A 19,730-nucleotide genomic window follows, 5' to 3' on the forward strand; every position below is an offset into this window, starting at 1 on the left:
TGGTTAGGAGAGCTTCTGGGTTGATGAACACACTTGGGAGAGTAGTATGCCCAGAGAGAGCATCAAAGTTCTGTTCCCCTTCTTCTACCCAAACCTATACATCTCTTCCATTTGGCTGTTCCTTTATAATAAACCAGTAAACACAAGCATTTTCCTGCATTCTGTGAATTGTTTTAGCAAATTATGGGACCTGAAGAGGTGTTGTGGGAACCCCCAAATTTATAGCCATGTCAGACAAAAGTGTGGGGACCCTGGGGACTGGGGACTTATGACTGGCATCTGAAGTGAGGGCAGCTTTGTGGGACTGAGCCCTTAACTTGTGAGGTCTGCCCTAACGCCAAGTATTCATCTAAATTGTAGGACACCCAGTTGGTTCGGAGAATCAAAGAAATGCTTGGTGTTAGAAAGACCAGAGACTCTTTAAATCAAGCAAAAATTTAAACCAGTGAAACTAACCTATTTTTAGTTTCCTTTAAACGGTAAGAGTTATGATTCATGCTGTTAGGAGGATACATAGAAAAGTTATCATTTGAACTGGCATCTTGCTCCTCTTCTTCCTCCTCTTCATCTGTCCGAACGACTCCTTCAGAAAGGTAACCATCTTCATCTCCTTCTTCATCTAGTGCACACTGGGTAGAACCTCCCCAAGTTGCCATTGTTCTAAAGGGTAAAAGACAAAAACCAAGTGATCATTCTGGAGATGAGCTAAATACTTTACCACCTACTATGTGCCAGACATATGTATATCAAATATATACATATATGTGCATGTACGTGTATATAAATTTTCACTGAATCATAGTAACTACAAGATGAGTAGTACTTTCCCCACTGTTGTTATAGAGAATATGTTTACTCTGCCTTCCACAAAACAATTCTTCAAATAAGCTAAAATTTTTTTCCTAAACCCCCTTCGACTTTTAACTTTTCCTTGAGTAACAGTTTTATAGATCACAGCTGTCCATAGAACTTTCCACAATAGCAGTGATGATCTATATCTGTATTGTGCAATATAGTAGCTGCTAGGTATGTATGACTAACGAGCACTTAAAATGTGGCTAGTGTGACCGAGAAAATGAATTTTTAGCTTTAACTTAGTCACCTGTATCTAGTGGCTACCATATTGGAAAGCACAATTCTATACCCACGGTTCTCAAACCTAGATGCTTATCAAAATTATCCAAAAAACTTTGTTAAAGTACAACTGTGTGGTACTCAGAAAAGAACAAAATACTATAGATGTACTTTAATAAATGCATACGGGGACACCAAGAATGGGAAAAGTTCTTCTACGAGGAAGAAAAAGAGTGAAGCTTGGTGCAGTGTTCCAGAAATGCCATCTGAGAATATCAAAATATAAAGTCACGAGAAATATGGATTCAAATTTTTAGACCTGAATACTACTATATCGATAATAAACAATCTCACAGATTACTAACTCTTACAGAAATATTCTTGATATGAAAATTTCAAAATTAAATCTTAAAAACTAAATGTCTTAAATAATAAAATATTTTAAGGTTGTTAGAAACTTTACGAACAGCAGATGTTCAATTTAAGTGAAAAAAGTGCTTATTTCTGGCCTGATGAAAAGCACCACAAAGTATCAAGCATTTCTCCTTTTTACAAGTTTAAACCTTAAGAAAATAAGGTTTATCTATTCAAGAAAATCTATACTACCATTTGATAAAGTGCCTTAGTAATTAAAAAAGAGAAAGTTGATACTAGGGAAATTGTGAACAGAAAGTAGCTCAATTTAGTGAAACTGAGTCACAAAGGTGATGCTTAAACATGACCCTCACTGAAAGAGATTTGTGCTGTGATGTAGAGGCAACAAGGCTGTCTATCCTACAGGCCTCAAGTAGATGATGTTAACAAAAATGACTGAAACAATTCTTACTTTTCTGTTCTACTTTGTTGAGGAGTACACAGGTTTTCAGATCCCTCACTTCTCAGTGAAACAGCCACTGGAGATGCAGTTTCAGCTAGACCTTGCCTCCTCTGATGTTCAGCCATCAGAGCTTCAAGCTGCTTTCTTCTCTGGCGCAGCTCTTCCCTTAACATTTCATGTCTTTGCATTTCTGACCACAGCTATTTAAAAATCAGAGTCAAGTTAGTGTAAACATCCGGATTTGTTTTCGTCTTAAAGAATAACAGGCTAATACTACTGTCAATACCAACAAAGATTTATATTCTCATTCTATCCTTTTTATACTGAGATATCCAAGTAGGCTAAAATATTTTAGTGATAAATAATAAAAAGTTAGGCAATCATTAATTCTTGATAAAAACAATACATTTCATCAACTATTAAGAGAAAGTTAATAATGTTTCCTATAAATCACAAATAAAATGCCAAAAAATAGGTTTTTCTAACTGAAATGATTACTATTTGTTGCAACTATCCTTTACATATAATTCTACCAAATATTTGCTAATAAAAGTCAATCAAGACTATTTTGAAATGACCCTAATTACTTTTTGGAAAAAAATTATTTTTTCCGCCAACTAAAAGACACAGAACAGGCTACATTTAAAAACATGTTTCACAGATATTTCTTACAACATGACATATATAGCATAAGGAATATGGTTAATATTGTATTAACATTGTATGGCATCAGAGAGGTATTATTAGACTTATCAGGTAATCACTTTGAAAGGAGTATAAATGTCTAATCACTATGTTGTACATCTTCAACTATTAAAATATTGTATGTCAACTGTAATTAAAAAATAAATTTTAAAAAATTTATAACTTAAGACTTAAGAACTTAAGACTCAAGGGTACAATATACAGTACCTCGTTATCTACTATTGAAGGATCTTCCGGCTCAAAAACAGATTTGCTTGCATTGGTTACATTTTCATTAACAGTTGGGGTTGAAGTAACAGCTGGCATATATATTTTTGTGGGACAATTACCCGCACTAGTGGCTGACAGCTAAAAAAGGATTTGTGAAAATTATTATGAGGAATTAAAGCAATATTGTTAATTCCATAAAAGCAGTTATTGTACTACTTTTCTAGGGTTCTAGTAACATATTTAATGTTATTAGAAGACCTCAATTGCCATCATAATCCAAAGAAAATCTGACATAATAAAGATGAGAACACAGGCTAAAGTTGATGAGTAGTAATCAACTTTCAGGAACAACAGAGAAAACAGGAATAAAATGTTATTGTAAAAAATTTCATATATTCAACCCAACTCTAGCATATATTCCTCTGGACATTGTATAGACTGGGAATAAGAAAAAAGGATTAGATAAAGTAGAAAAGGTAAGAGTCTAGAAAATAAAGTTATATTAAAAATATTGATGTATTTTCCATTCCTTGAAAACAAAACCCGACTAAAGAATAAAGCTCACCCGTAAAGTTCAGGAAAAAAAATCTCAAAAAGAATTCCCTTTCCATATCAACTCCACTCCTGATTACCTGACATGGTCAAAGACTGTTCATTCTCTGTTCAAAGACTATGTATAGGGTACTATTAATAAGCAAAGGTATATACAGTTAATATTCAAATTACAAATAAAATATTTCAATTAATCTCCCTAGATAACCCATGATGGTTTAAAAGCTTTATTATATAATCTTAGTCCCTTAATTGCTATGTTCAAACCAGAGTATTTTAATAGTTATAAATACCCATGTTCTGAATCTACAGCTAGCTACAGATTTCTAACAACTAAAAGAATGGAAATAATCAGTCAATTCCTATGTGCTAGCTTTCACAGTATAAATATATATCCCTAACCCATTTCATTACTTCATCCGTTTCATTAATCATAAAATTAGCAGGTATGTCTGTTGTCTCAGTACTAGAAAAAGAGTACTTTCAGTTGACATTGAGTTTTAAACATCTTTTCAAAGAAAGAAATTTCCTAATTACCTGTAGGTCAGGACATGCCTTTTGCAATGCTTGAATTTTCTCTTGAATCTTAATCAGTTTCTTTCTTTCTTCCTGCAATTGTTTGAGCTCTCTCTGTTGCTGCTGTAGTTTAGCCTCATAAAATTTCTCTCTATAATTAAATTAACATATTTGTGGGCTCTAGTAAATCTGATAGCATTAAGCATGATATAATACAGTACACTTAGCCAAGTAGTTTCTCTATTACAGACACTAAATTTTTATTAAATGAAGGCTATGAGCTTAACATACCTTGCCTTTTCATTTACTCCAGCATCTTTCTGTATTTTATTGGCATTTCCTCTAGTGTTATTTGCATTTTGTTTAGTGTCTTCTTCTGCTGGGTAGAAATCATCCACATTTGAAGTACTGGCAGAAATAACTCCTTGATCTGCTACATCATCATCCTAAAACCACATCATTATGTTAAAATAATCTTGATATATCCATTTTATATCTTAGTAAATACCATTAATCCATCAAATTTACATAGAATAAAAATTAAAGAAGCAGAGAAAGTACATTTTTTGAGAACACTGAAGTTACTCCTTTACCAATGGCAGAAAATGAGTATTAAAACTAAACAGTACATTTAAAACTTGAGCTGCCTATTACACAGCAATGACAAATATTAAGTTGCTTTTTTTTATCTTGACCAGATACTGAGCTATTAAAGAAAGCTTTCTAGAAAATATAAAGATTAAAAAAACATACTATTGGAGCTGGGAACTCTTAAGATTTAACTATGATATTAACGATTTCATAGAATCAATGTCCATTGTCGCTTACTTAAAATGTTCCATTTCCTCACTTTGTCTTTAGTTTGCCAAACAAGTGCCAATGGCTCACAATAGAAAAACTAATGAGAATTTACCACATCAAATCTATAATAAGTACTGTAAAAACAACTAAAGTTCCTATCTTCCTAACGGTAGATCCACATCTTCTCTTGAAATCAATATACCTATTAAAATGGGAGTTTGGAGTGAACTACTACACTTTCTTAAAAACATTTAATTCTACATATTTTACACTTATTTACTTATGCTTTCTCTGAGGTCCTCAACTGAAACGTTAACCTTTGGAAATATCATTCTAATAAAACCTTAAAGAGTTAGAGCTGACTGTTAATTATAAAACTATCTAATTGATTTTAAGTTTGTAGACAGTGTTATTTTGGTCTGCAATCTAAAAACCAACCTAATTCCTTATTAGTATGGATAGGATTACAAAGTAACTAGGTTGGGACTCAAGAAAAAAGCTAGATCATGAGGTATTTTCACATAATAAAAAGTAGAAAAAATATGATACAAGATATATAAAACAACAGTGCATGACATTTCAGAGGGCAATATGAATAAACAAGTGAAATGACATAATCTCCAACACTAAATACTAAGTAATTGACTAAAGAATTATTGTACTGATACGTGTTGCATAACAGACTAAGGAACTAAGAGATGGCCATCTGGAGACTTCTAAGACACATAAAGTTTCATAAGGACAATGTAAGTTGTCCAAGCTAATCTAATCATTAAGAGTAATAACAGCTTTATATAATCATGATAACTATACATATGTCTAGACATTCTCCTGAGTCTCTTGGCAAAGGATATATGCAAAGATACAATAAAAAAAGACTACCCTTAGTAAAATGAGTAAAACTCATTGATCATTTTTTCAATAGCTCTCTTTCAGGAGGAGACCCCTTAATTAATCCCTCTAGGTTGCAGTTTCCTCATTTCTCACATATATTTCAGGTCTTAGAACACTCTCTAAAGCAAAAGATCTCCACTCAATACAGGCCTAATATTAAGCTGATTCATCTGTAAACTACCAAGTTATTCATCATTTCTGATTATTAATACTTTGGGTAATAAATGTGAAGAAAGGAATCTTTTAAAAAATGGGGAAGTCACAAGATAGCACAAGCTATTATTGTTTTAGAAGCTGTCTTAATATTCTCAAAAGGTTATACTATTATGATCAAAGTTCAAAAAGTAAAAAAGACATTTAAAAAGTAAGTCTTCTTTCCATCCCTGTCCCCTAGATCATTTCATTCTCCATAGGTAACCAATGTTATTGGTTTATATATTTATAGATATACTTTGAATATATGAGCAAAAACACGTATATATTACATACACAACTATGTGTGTTTGTATTCATGTGTTTATACAAAAGCCCTTGCTATAAGAGAGAAAACCTGGAAAAAGCCAAAAGCCAATTCCAGTACTGGTTAAACAAGCTGTAGTATATCAATATAATAAAATGCAATCAAGGGTATAGGAAAATGGACTCATATACCACTGAGATACCAATTAATAGAGTCATTCTGGAGAGCAATTAAGCAGTGTCCATTAAAATTAAAATGTGCATAAACTCTGACATAGCAATTCCACTTCTTTTCTGCTCTTGAAAAATACAAATGCAAAGAGGCTTGTACAAGAATGTTCACTGGAGCATTCAATAGGATCACAAATTAACTAAAGCCCAGTGACACTACAGAAAACTATGCTGCAGCTAAAAAGACTTGTATTTAATACATACGCACACGTGCATATGCACTATTATTTATATCCTATAGTTACTTTTTATATAATATTTCATAATTATTCATCTATAAAATTATACAGAGCTACATATACTGATATAAAAACTTCTCTAAGACATTGTGGAGTGGGGAAAAATAGCAAGCTGTGTAATAATATATAATTTTTAAAATCAAAACTTCTATGTATTTTTTAATAAGTGTATACTGATGTACATAAAAGCACAGAAAAAGGGTCTGAGAAAATAGAATTTATAACTTCTGTGAAGGATAATGGGATTATAAATGGAGGTCCAGAGGGAGTTTACAAGCCACGTTTCCCTTTTCTAACAATGGGAGCATTCATCTGTTACTTGAGTTATTCAAAATTAAGTAGCATTTTAAAGAAGTTTTGAATAAAATTTGAAATTTTTTTCATGCATGATAAAAACTGTTTTTCTATAATTTATTAATGTGCTTAATTTTAATGTTTTACACTTCATTTTTTCCAACTATAACATCTACTGATATTATCTATGTTATAGTCCTCTAAATGAAGTTTTTTGGCTTCCAAAAATGATACAAATTTCAATACTTTAGGGTCCCAACGTTATTTGGCACCAGGGATCTGTGTGTTTCTATGAAATCTAATGCCTGACGATCTGAGGTGGAGCTGAGGCGGTGATGCTAGCACTGGGGAGCGGCTGCAAATAAAAATGAAGTCTCACTAGCTTGCCCACTGCTCACCTCCTGCTGTGCAGCCCGGTTCCTAACAGGCCACGGGCTGGTACCAGGCTGTGGCCCAGGAGTTAGAAACTCCTGCTTTAGAAAGTCACTCTAAAAAATATTTCTAGTGATTACATTACTGAGAAGTAGCAACACCTAATAGATGAAAAAGAATGAATAAAAGTTCAATTATTTTTGTTGCTTTAGAAAGATTACAACTAGTCTAACAAACTGCAAAAAGCTAAATAAGTTAGTCAATACAGAAATGTTAATAGTTATGTAACTTCATACTTATGTACAATGGCTTTTTAAAATTTATGACTAATAGTTCCAACTTTACTAATTTGGTCTTACTGAACAAGACAATATGTATATGGTTAATAGTCTCAATTCTGACTCTGATTACAATATAACCTTGGTCAATTAATCTGTTTAATATCTACCTCACTGACATTTTACAAGTAACTGATACAAAACTGGTGATTTTGCTTATATGTAGAATCCAAAACACAAAATAAATGGGCAAACAGAACAGAAACAAACTTATAGATACAGAGAACAAATTGGTCACCAGATGGAAGAGAGGTTGCAGGGATAGGTAAAAAATGGTGAAAGGGATTAAAAAGTACAAATTTCCAGTTACGAAAATAGTCACGGAAATATAAAGTACAGCATAGGAAATATAATTAATGATAACAATGTATGGTGTTAGATGGGTACTAGACTTATCAAGGGGATCACTCTGTAAGGTATATAAATGTTTAATCACTATGTTGTATACCTGAGACCAATATAATATTGTATGTCAATTGTAACTGAAAAACAAATTTTAAAAAATAAAATAAAGACTAGGGTCTCCTGCAAAAAAAACAAACACATCTGTTTTTGTAATAAAGTTATTATGTTGGAACCCAGCCATATACATTTGTTTGCATCTCAAATATGGCTGCTTCTGCACTGAGTAGTGACTGTACAATCCACAAAGCCTACAATATTTACTATCTCACCCTTAATAAAAAAGTATGCTCATCTCTGATATATGGCATGTAAAGTGCTCAGCACTTAAACCTCACATACAGTAAGAACTCAATAAACAAATATTAGTATAATTATACCAACAAAATTATCAAACAAATTTTACCATTAGAGTATACTATTTGACAGTTTTTTAAAAAATCAAGCAGTTATCTACCTGTACCATAGCAACAAGATCTTGTAACTGTCTAAGTTTCTGTTTTGCAGCCATAAGTCTATTGATCTTCTGTTCAAATTCAGCATCTTCTGGAGCCTCGTCAACCACACTGCTCCTATGACTAGATAATGAAGCTCCACTGACTCCCTCATCTTCTGCTTCTTCCTCCTCTTCCTCCTCATCTTCACCTTGTGCAACATGAATCCCCTGTTCTCCTTCTCTATTATATCGACAATCTGCTGGAAACATGTATTATTAAAACAGTAATTTAATAAACTTAAGAGTACTAATCAAAGAAAATCCAATTCCCAAGACTATAACAAAAATTTCTGTGAATAGTCATATTCATATTATCATACCTAAAGGAGGTACATTTAAAGCCCTTATGTTGGCAGCAGATCTGTTGTTAATTTCACAATTAGAATTAACTGATCTGCCATCTCTATTATTAGAAACACACTGTGCATTAGAATTACTATTGACTTCATTCCAGGTGGCAGCTACTTGTGGATTTCTAAAAGAAAGAAAACAGCCTGAAGTTATTTAAGGTAAAAAAATAAAAACAACATTAAAAATCAAAATTTTAGAACTGTTGATAAAATAATTCCATAAGAACATCATTGGCTACTTCCCCATTTATATTCATACTATGAATAAATGGCTTGTGCTTTTCATTAACTTCTGCTATTTGGAAATTTAATAAGAAAAACATCTGAAAAATCAAAATTATATCTAAAAATAGAGAGGTAAGAAAATGCTAAGTTAGATACTTCTTGTGATTTACTTGCACTTGATCTAACAAACAGCAAATTTACTAAACTACTTTTATCAATACTTTTCTATTTTTTTCCTTTACAGAGCAAGTAAGATTACACGGAACAAAACAGCAGACTTAACAGGAGAAAAGTTTAACTAAAAGGCAAATAGCATTCAATTGAAGTTTCTTTGATTCTATATTAAAAGTATTAAGTTAGAATAAATATGTTCGAAAAACAAAGAAAGTTCTTACCGAATGTTAGTAACAGGTTCAGAATTTTCATGCTCAGAGTCATATTCTGACTCTTCAGTTTCTTCATCTTTTGTATTCTCATTTACAGCATCTGTCATCATATCTGATGTTTGCTCATAATAATGAACTAATTCTCTTAGTTCATTCAATCTTTTTCGAACTTCATTTAACTTCCTGAAAAACAATATATATATATATGTATATATTAATATCCATTTCAGCAAAGTAAAGCATGCATTGTTTTCATGATAGCAGCCAGCACAAAATTTAAACCTAGTTAAATATCTAGGCAGTGTGACTATAGAGATTTAATTTCAAGTCCAGCTTACTCAAAATCTCATCGCTTTATTTTATGTTGTTAGGGACAAAAGCCTAAGAAAACCAGTTTCAAGTGCTCACTTTAAGCAGATAGCTTAAAATTCAATGTCAAAATATATTTGATAGCTTAGAATTCAATGTCAAAAATATTTCTAGGTTTCTTAATACATATCAAAAATGAGAAGTACAAAAATACTCAATTTGAGTACCAGCTCTCAGACAAGTCAGGTATGCGGGCATTATTGAGCATTTACAGGTTCCTGATTTGTCTGTAACAGAGATCTTGATTTGTCTGTAACATACAGAGATCTATAACACAGAGTGTTTACCAAAAATAACAAGTCTGTTGAGTTTTTAGTTAAGTGCCAAGAGTTATGCCAATGTTTTTAAATCCTTAAAATACCTTTATGAACAGGTATATTATTATCCCTATTTTACAGAGGCTAAGTGAGGGTAAGTTATAAGCCCACAGTCACACAGCCTTGAGAGCTATAATTTCAGAGTTATCTGACTCTATAAAGCCTGGCTGAGATCTAAACTATTTGAATATAGAAATCTTATAACTTTAGTCCAGCTATTTCTAATCTTTTATTTGAAAATGGAAATACATTACCTAACAGAAATTACCTGTATTACAAAGTCACATATCACTTGGACAACTCAAAGATTGGCCATATAACACACACACATTTCTATCACCATATCACTTAAGAATGTTTATATTATAGTTTTTCCAGTATTAGCGATAATCAAAAAAAAAGAAAAATCCCAGAATTTATTCCCACTATTCAATTCTGATCTTTGTAACAATATTTGTAAAAGTGTTTTACTGGAGTTTTTCAGTTGGATTTAGATGGCCTTCATTTTCACTCTCATTCTGAGAAACTAGAGAAGCAGCAGGATAAGGAACCGATGATGTGAGGCCACTGGATTCTCCATTGACAACTGGTGCTAAGCCTACAGAAGCCGAGGGAGCTGAAGTAATACTTCTTTGATCCATACTCCTTTGTGGAGAGGCTGAAGAAGGCACAACTACCAACAAACAAACAAACAAAACAAAACAAAAAAAACACAAGTTACCATAAACAAATATGGCATTAAACAATGATTATTCATAGTCTGCTTAGATGTAGGAAAAAAAAAAGTAATCATTAACATCTTAAATTCTGCAGATTTAAATTTCAGAAACTTAAGGATATAACATTCAGGTCACTTATTAACATGTCCCTCAACCAAACGCAGAGTTAAAACAGAAAAGAAAGAACACACACAAGATGGAAATTGGTAAGAATTATGATATTTTACCTTTAAAAAGTAACTAGAGTATTCTTTGATAAACTTGGTTCTAGGTTCAGTTAAACAAGGCCACTGTGAATGATGTGCAGTACACCAATCTACAGATCCTTACAGGGCAGCCTTACCATGTTATATCTCTAAGTGCTCATAGGAAATTATATTTGGGCTCCAAGATGAAACTTTTCCTTGTTCCAAAAAAAAAAATCCATACCATGAAATACTGCTCAGCAATAAAATGTACTAATTAGATGATGGCTAATCCTCTTTAGACCTTGAACTACATTTTAATTACTTTTCTGTCCACACAGATCATACAAAGAATATCTTATGCTTTCAAGAGTAACAGAGATTAAGAATCTTTGCACTTCTCTCTTACGACTTTAAAACTAGTCATTTATCTCTTTCTCATAGCAACAACCATAATTTTTTGTTGCCAACAATATCAATTGCTACAGATGGTTTCCAGTAGTCTCTTCACTCTATTCCTTGACTGTTCTACTTTTTGCTGCTTCTTTCACAGTTTCCCAGTGGGAAGAAAATGACTTTTTGGCATCATCGACAGGCAGAGTGCTGCTTTCTTTATATGTATAAAACTGATCACAAGGCCTTGAGTACAACTTTCGAATTTTAAGGTTTTCTTAGTTGTCTTAATCTGTTTAGGAAGGATAAGCACTGGGATTAGATTATATTCTAGATCAGGAAGAGATTAGCAGAGGTCAGGGAAAAGAAGAGAGCATGTTTCAGGGCCAAATCTTTTGGAGGTAGCAGAGAAATAAGAGATGAGTGAAGGATAAGGAACAGGGACTCCAGAAATGCTTCTACCCCTTGTTTTTTCTTTAATAAGATAGCAGCTGGCTGTTGGAGAATAATGACCAGTTGGGGCTGATCCTACTGACTCCGTTTCCAATGCTTTAGCTCCTACTACTAACTGTTTGGGTAAGAGGCAAGAACCAGTCGTGAGAAGGTATAAGGACAACAAATGAGAACCAGCAACTAGATATGAATTAGAGGCAAATAAAACATCTGTGGAACAGAAAAGATAGTTCCTATAGTATAAGTAGGATGACTACTGACTTTCCTATTTAACTAGTATAACCATATAACTAGTATAACTAGGATGACTATGCCTTTCCTATTCCCACCTGAGATGACTATTTATATATTTTTAAAAAGGATGTAAGTTATAGAATTTCTGAGCTAGACTATTTATACTATATAAGTATCTCATAACTTTTTTATAAGTACTTTCTAAATCTAATAGTTTTTAAATCAAAGTACTAATTTGAGTTATATTTAAGGAAAAATTTTGAAAATTCTAAAAAATGCAGTATTATTATGTCTAAGCAACTAAAAGCTACCACCTTCTCTTCTACTTTTCCCTTATTAAATAAAATCCTACCAATTTTCAAGGCTCAACTTTATTCTTTCCCTTTTCTGAATTATGAAACAGATCCACCATCTATTTGGCTTTTATCATACACTGCCTTGTTATTTAAAAACTTCACATGCAGGTCCTATTTCTCCACAAAACTTATAATTTTCTTGAAAACCTGTTCATTCATTCACCAAGTATTCACTAATTATCATGTGCCACCATAATACTATGTGTCCTACATCTTACATGGCTAAGCCAGATTTACTTACATGATGAATTGTTCAGATGCTGATCTCGAAGTGTATGAAGTTCCCCAAGCAGTTTGTCCATTTTTTGTTTCTTTTCTTGTAACACTCTCATTTTGCTAAAAAGTTGGACTTTCTCATCAGGTAAATGTTCTGAAACTGATGAATTCCTGCTCTGAGAAACCTCCCTAGTTAATGAAAGACTTTCTGCTTGTCTCCTATTATCTGGAACAGCTGGAGACTATTATAAAAAAAAAAGGAAAAGAAAAATAACGACTAAGGAATTAAAGGTTGCATTCTCATTTTGAAAGTGCATAAAAATTCTTAATAAAAAGCGATAAATAATTTGCCGAAGTTGTATTGGTGGGTAAATGTATGTCTTTCCTATTCCTAAATTGCATAGTGCTTCCTGGTGTGCCACTATAACACACATATACATATGCTTTTACAGACACACATTAACTACACGGTGGTCTTGGATTCACTGGATATTATTATCTGGATATAAATCAAGTAATTCTAAATTAATCCAGAAATGCCACACTTCATACAAAATAAACCTTCAAAGATATTTTCTTTTACTATCTTCTTAGAACTACCACCATAAACTCTAACTTCTTAGCCTACCAGTTTTTCCTACCACTCCTTTCTTATGTTCTTCTATTTAAAATATATATATATGTGGAACATTTAGAAAATTCACTAAGGCTTTAGGGAATCATATAATGAATAAAAAGCACTGATCTCAGTCCAATTTTAACATTTTGCTACATTTGCATCAATTTTTTTTAAGAGAAATGTAACATTAAAGATATAGCTAAAGCTCTAAATGTACCAGTCCCCAATCCTATTACTCTATCCAGAGGTAATCATAATATAAAATTAGATATCTACCATTCTTATATATGCTTTTATTTCATAATGCCTATTATGTATGTTCTTTATATATTTTAAATATAAACTAAGTGGTATTCTTCTTAAACTTGCATTTTTTGTTCATTAGCTCTGGTTCGGTTACTGCAACTGGTTACAGGATTTCACCCTAAAGTATATCATAATTTATTAGTCCATTTCCCTGTTCATGGACATTTGTTTCTGACTTTTTGCTATTATCACAATGCTGCCATGAACATTCTTGCACATATCTCTTTGTGAACATGAGTGTTTCTCTAAGGTGGGCCGCTGTATGGTTACTAGGAAAAATTTACTATATATTGTTAAATAACTCCCTAAAGTGGTTGGGCTATATTCTTATTTTCATTTGGTTGGCAGATAGGAGAGTGAGTCTTCAATCATACTTATTTCCAGTGGAGAGGTATCAATTCACCCTTTATTACTCTAGGCCCACAACAGACTGAAAATTTTGCATTTGTATCATTATTTTAAAAGGTTAACAAATTATAAACTTATTAACTCCAAAATTAAACTTAAGAGTTTTCTTAAAATTGTTAGTAAAATAATGCAAGATGATGATAGATTCAAACACAACTTAAAAGTTGTAACCATTAATCTTTGAGAGGAAAAAAGAACACGTCATCTAGTAGCATACAAAGGGAAAATTTCACTATTCAATTCAAAGTAGATTTTCCTCTAATTTAGTGTTTCTCAACATACAGTCCCAGCACAGACTACCAGCACTGGAATCACACAGGGAAGCCCATCCCAAATGTATGAATCATAATTTTTGAAAGAAGGGAGATTCTACTAACCAGAAATTTACATTTTTTTTAACAATCATGCCAGGTGATACTTATGCTCAGTAAAGTTTGAGCACCACTGTTACAATTAATGTGATTTTAAACTCGACTATATTAAATTGTTACCTGAGAATCACGAAGCTGATTATGAAAACGTTGAATTAAATCATTCAATTCTTCATTTAATTCAGATGTGATACTGACTCCAGATAGGCTACCTGAAGTTTCTGCTACAGCTGAAAAAAATTAACAACCATTCATTAAAGCAAACAAATAAGTACAATATCTTTTCAATTTCTAAGAAGATAAAATTAAATTTTGGGGGAGGGGGGGAAGGAACTAAAAAAAAAAAACCTCACCTAATTTGAAACTAGTTAACCCTCAGATTTATCTGCCAACCTATCATTTAAGTTTCCATCTAACCTGAAAATAAAGGGAAACTCAGAAATCATCTTTCTCTGTTCCACCATTCGAGGGACACATATGACCCAATTAAGAAGTAAATGAATGGAGTGAAGGTGGGGGTGGGTATTTCAGGCTGCGTTAGGGGAAAGGCAGGAAAAGTGGTTAGCCTGAAAAATAGCAGCTGATTCTGACAGGTCTCAATCCCCACCTCTCCCAACATGAACGAGAGAATCAATGCTCTCGTTAAGGAGCTGGCAAATTTTACTTAAAGATTCAGATAATAAATATGCTGGGTTTTGTGGAAATATAATTTTTGTCTCAACTACCCAACCTTGCCACTACAAGGCAAAAGCAACAGACAGTACATAAACAAATGAGCAGGGCTGTGTTCCAGAAAACTTTATTAGAGGCAGTGGGCCAAATCCAGCTGGCCGTAGTTTGCTGACCCCTGCAATAGAACAGATAATTTATTGAACTGCTTGTGACACAAGTCATACTAAAAGACCGTAGTTTTTATCCTAAGGCAGTATTCTGATGGAAATTTTGATAACAGTTACTGGTCTGCTACCCAACCACCCCGTGCTTATCCTCTCCAGCTCTGAAAGAGGCACTGGCTATAAACTGCTTGTTTTAAAGGAAAATACTAGATTTCCCCACTGAGAAATTAGAATTTTGGGGCTAGAAAGAATTCCTCATATCTAGTTCAAATCTGTTTTGAAAAGAAAGAAACTACCGTCTCGATAACTAATACAACTTTCTAGTTAAATGATGAAAGGAGTACTTGCTCCCATGACAATTTATGTTGCCTCTCATACACCAGAAGATTATTCGGCTTTTCATCAGTATTCCCGTTAAATCTCATAAATACAAAAATCTATTTTAAAATTGCTAACCTAAAATTCTTTGAAATAGATAAATTTAAACTTATTCATTCTACCAGTGGCAATACTACACATTAAAAAAAAGGAGACTACCTGCTTACTTAAAAATAAAAGTTCATATTCATAAATAAAGACCATTGACCTAGACTCAAGAAATCTGATTCTATTAAAATTCCGTAGAAGCGTAGGTAGGCAAGCCACAAATTCTATATTAGAGTTCCTTCTCTATAAAATAAGAATAAGAAAAAAAGCTCCAGCAACTAACAGTTTTCTTATGATCCAAGGAGATCATGTAAATGTAATTACATGAAATAACATAACTATCACAGCAAAGTCTTACATCTGATACTCCAAACATTAAAAATATTTAAAAATATTTAGTACTGGTCACTGGTAAAATGTTTTTTCCCCCAGATATATCTGTAATAGCTAATGATACTTTTGGATTTTATAAGGAAAAAGTGGAGATAAAAATCTGTATAATTATTAATATATATCATGCTATATACAAAACTATATAATTATTACAAGAGTAAGGTACATGCATGTCATAAAGTTCCTCATGAAAATGCAAAATTAAGTTATCCATAACAGTGATCAGAGGGCTGAGACAGTGGGGCTAGGTGCAGACTGCATAATAAACTGAGTAACAACAAGCTAACCTCAGTGAGGACTGAAAGTAGAGAGCCTACAAGAGATAAATTATTATTAGACTGGGATGATGGACTAGAAAATATACCTTCATTTTACTGAGTTTAAGTAAGTAATCATTTGTTTTCAACTTAATGAGAAATTAAACACGTTGAAGGTGGTGAGTCAAACTATAAAATTGTACTCAATATTAAAGAATTCAATAAAATTTCCACCTAAATGATACATGGCTATGCAAGAAGGAAGAAGAAAGAATATTTCTGAGTCTCAGGAAGATTGTACAGGATATATAGTTCAAAAAAACTAGTGTACCTAACTGGATACCTAATTAGAACTACTACTAACCTTAGAAGCTAAAGAAGCTCTATAAATTTAATCGCTGTCTCACTTAAGGTTTTAACCCTTAGGAGGCAAGCAAACTATGGCAATCCTTATTGAATAAAGTACTAAAGGTGGAAATAAAAGCATCAAGAGCTCTATCAGTCTGAGGTACAAAAATAGAACTACAGCCTATCCCTTTTACCTCTTAAGGGTACTCTCTGATGAAAAGGAGAGCGAGCTGGCTGTCTGCACGGTACAGTATGATGGCCAGGAGTTGTCCCTGCAATCTTTTCTGCATAACCAGAGAAAAGCACATGATAGGGTAAGCCTCACATGTAAGTTTCTAAGCTAGTCAACAATCAAGATCTAACTATACAATAACCAGAATCCACCTTGCAATTCCATTATTTATTGAGCCTTGCTTATAAAAGCAACATTCTAAGTCTGTGGCATACCTGAATCATCCATCACAGCAATAGCTTGCTCTGCTTTATGTTGCAGAGCCAGAAGAGCAGCCTGTCGTCCCTGCAGAGCTCGCAGTTGCTCCTGCTGCTGTAACATCCTTTTTAATAAATCGTGTTGTTTCTTCAAATTTTCTATCTCTTCCATAGGCTCCTGCTGAGGATCTCTGGCCTGGAAAATAAAACCAACAATACTTATATCTAATAAAATTCATGTTCCTGTTTCAACTAGCAATGGCAAAGTACATACGCAGGTAATAAAAGAGTATTAAATATACCATCCTAGATATAGTTTTAGTAGACTGAAAGGAAAAGAAAAAAATGATAATACAGAGATAGCTTGTCATATTAAGGATTAGGCAGTTAGACAATTTCACAGTGAAAAATCATAAACAATGGCATGGCTTAGCACAGAAAGGAATTAATAAAAGGAAAGTAAAGAAAAGGCAGACAAAAAAAAAAAAAAAAAAAAAAAAATAGGGAGGCCAAGAGGGCAAAAGGAGCCCCTACCCTCCCGCTCCCACACACCAGGGATCCAGGCCTTACAGAAAAGAAGGAATAGATCACACCAGGCTAATGCCTAAAAGTATCCTTGAAAAAGACCAGACTAAAAAACATTCTGCCTTACTCCTATAAGTGATGTTTAAAAAATCAACAAAACAAAAACAAACCCACTATTTTCTAACCAAGGACAGAAATTTTAAAAATACATTTTTATTTGACAGTTTGACGTGTATTTAACAGTTTGATGTGAAAGGCTTTAATTTACTTGCATCACCTTATACAAGCAAATGATAAAGCAAAAATTTTATATTTTTTCTTTTAAAATATGTTCATTTAGCTGATCTTGAAGACATTAAGTGCTTTGAAATTCCCTCCAAAATCTAGCATTTTGCTTAAAAGTAGCAGATCAGATTATTTTAAAAACTAAGTTTTAAAAAACTACTCAAATGTAACAACTAGAAAAAGTAAGTTGCTTAAGCAAAAAAAAATTTAAATATAACAATAAATTAGCCAAATTATGCACAAAATGTTTACCATAATGGTATTTTTCATCATTGATTTGCCTTATTAAAAATCCTATTTTAAAAGTTTAATGATTTTACCTACTATTTACAAAAAATACTTCTATTAACTTAGACGTGAATATTATATTCTTTCTTATCCTAACTCATCTTCTTAGTTCTGGCTTTTCAAGACTGTTTATATCTTGGGGAGGGAGGGGGGGAAACAATTAGAAGGGGAGAAGGATAACTATCAATAGCTCACTTCTCAGATTTGATTCAAAATAATTCCATCAAAGTCATTTGTAAAATGTTAAACCAGATCCAAATAAGTACAGATCTCAACATAGTAAGAGAAATCTCTCCAGATTGATATTAAATACTTCCGCAAAGTATCAATGGTAATTAATTAGGAGAAGAAACATTACACAAATAAGGCAAAAAAAACCATCTAGGAAAAAAGAAAACCTTCAAGAATGTTTATCGCCATCTAATTTATAATCTTCCCATCTATCAAAAATAATTTAGACCTCAAAGTAACCTGAAAGCTATCTAATTTTAAAAATTTAATATTATGGACTTTTACACTTCAAACAAATTAACTTTTAAAAAGAACTTTAATTCTCATTAGTCAAAGAATTTAAAGAAACAGTTCATTAGTCAATGAACTATTTATTATAGTAAATACAATTACCTTCAGATTTTTCACTAATCCAAAAAGGAATTCTCAACAATTTCTGAAATTAGTGAGACTTTATTACTGCAATAACTTTTGCATCCATAAAATATTTCAAAATAATATTTTTAAAAACAGCTGAAGGAGATGGGTGGGGACTATTATCAAACATAAAAAAAGCAAAGATGAGAAAATGAAAATAAAAATATTTAAGAACAAGAAGATGGTGCATGGAACAGAAATCCAAAATGGAAGCTAGAACTATGTAAACCATACAAACACTTATTTTTATTTAAACTTTTTGAGTCACTTTTAACAAGCACCTTTTTAGTTTATAGATTAAAAAAATAATAACTTGGGCATGAAATCCTGAGTTACATATAGGTAACAGGTCCAATTTCAGAAAACCCTTATTCCTCCTTTTGCTCTACTCAACTGAGGTTCTTCCAGTAATTCTTCATGGATCAAATATATTTTCATAGCTAAAAGGTACTACAGATAATATGTACTCCCATTTTTTTTTTCATGTGAAAGGTGAGGATTTATAAGCCCAGAGATAAAGCTGTGATTTATCTAATATCACAAGTAGGGGAAGCCAGAATCCTAGGTTCTGATTTAGTGTTTTTCACATCATGCTGTCTGCCCCAAAATTATGCACTTAGATAACTCTATATACAGAAGTCTAAGACACGATCACTGAAGCAGCATAGTGTGATTTGGAAGACAAGGCTAGCCCACATGAAATTAAGTGGAAAATGATAATAGAGTGTAGACAGTATTTAAAAAAGAAGCTTATAAATTCTGTAAGAGCTAAGATTAAGTGAAGGGGGTAAGATGAGTATGGAAAAACAAAAAACCATGGCTATTTGTGGAAGGTTTCTTTTTAAAAATTATGTGAAATATCGTTTATAAAATAGGCTCTGCCCTTGTAGGAAGCTTGAGAAAACTGATCATTGCCTATTCAGCTGAAACTTACAAGACTGATTTAAGCTCTGAATCTCAGTTAAGACCTTAACCTTTTTTCCCACTC

At 32.5% G+C, this 19,730-nt stretch overlaps 1 protein-coding gene across 36 annotated transcripts in view; it reads right to left on the reverse strand.

The window, feature by feature from the left end:
• The window catches only part of PCM1 (pericentriolar material 1), a 79,871-nt gene that overhangs the window by 43,861 nt on the left and 16,280 nt on the right, over positions 1-19,730 (reverse strand). For 16 of the 36 annotated variants that reach the window (XM_039839256.1, XM_039839250.1, XM_039839254.1 and 13 more), the window contains 13 exons: positions 17,015-17,192; positions 16,762-16,851; positions 14,428-14,537; positions 12,629-12,845; positions 10,519-10,720; positions 9,371-9,544; positions 8,721-8,875; positions 8,362-8,600; positions 4,166-4,320; positions 3,896-4,025; positions 2,804-2,944; positions 1,901-2,091; positions 457-660 (listed from right to left, as the gene is read on the reverse strand). In XM_039839256.1, coding sequence (XP_039695190.1) covers positions 457-660; positions 1,901-2,091; positions 2,804-2,944; positions 3,896-4,025; positions 4,166-4,320; positions 8,362-8,600; positions 8,721-8,875; positions 9,371-9,544; positions 10,519-10,720; positions 12,629-12,845; positions 14,428-14,537; positions 16,762-16,851; positions 17,015-17,192 — 2,186 coding nt within the window. Of the gene's footprint in view, positions 1-456; positions 661-1,900; positions 2,092-2,803; positions 2,945-3,895; positions 4,026-4,165; positions 4,321-8,361; positions 8,601-8,720; positions 8,876-9,370; positions 9,545-10,514; positions 10,721-12,628; positions 12,846-14,427; positions 14,538-16,761; positions 16,852-17,014; positions 17,193-19,730 lie in introns of those variants that run through there. The other 20 variants (XM_039839277.1, XM_039839274.1, XM_039839267.1 and 17 more) reach the window with 5 other exon arrangements.

Source organism: Pteropus medius, unplaced genomic scaffold (assembly GCF_902729225.1).
Source record: "Pteropus medius unplaced genomic scaffold, Ma_sr-lr_union100, whole genome shotgun sequence".
NCBI classification, from domain to species: Eukaryota; Metazoa; Chordata; class Mammalia; order Chiroptera; family Pteropodidae; genus Pteropus; species Pteropus medius.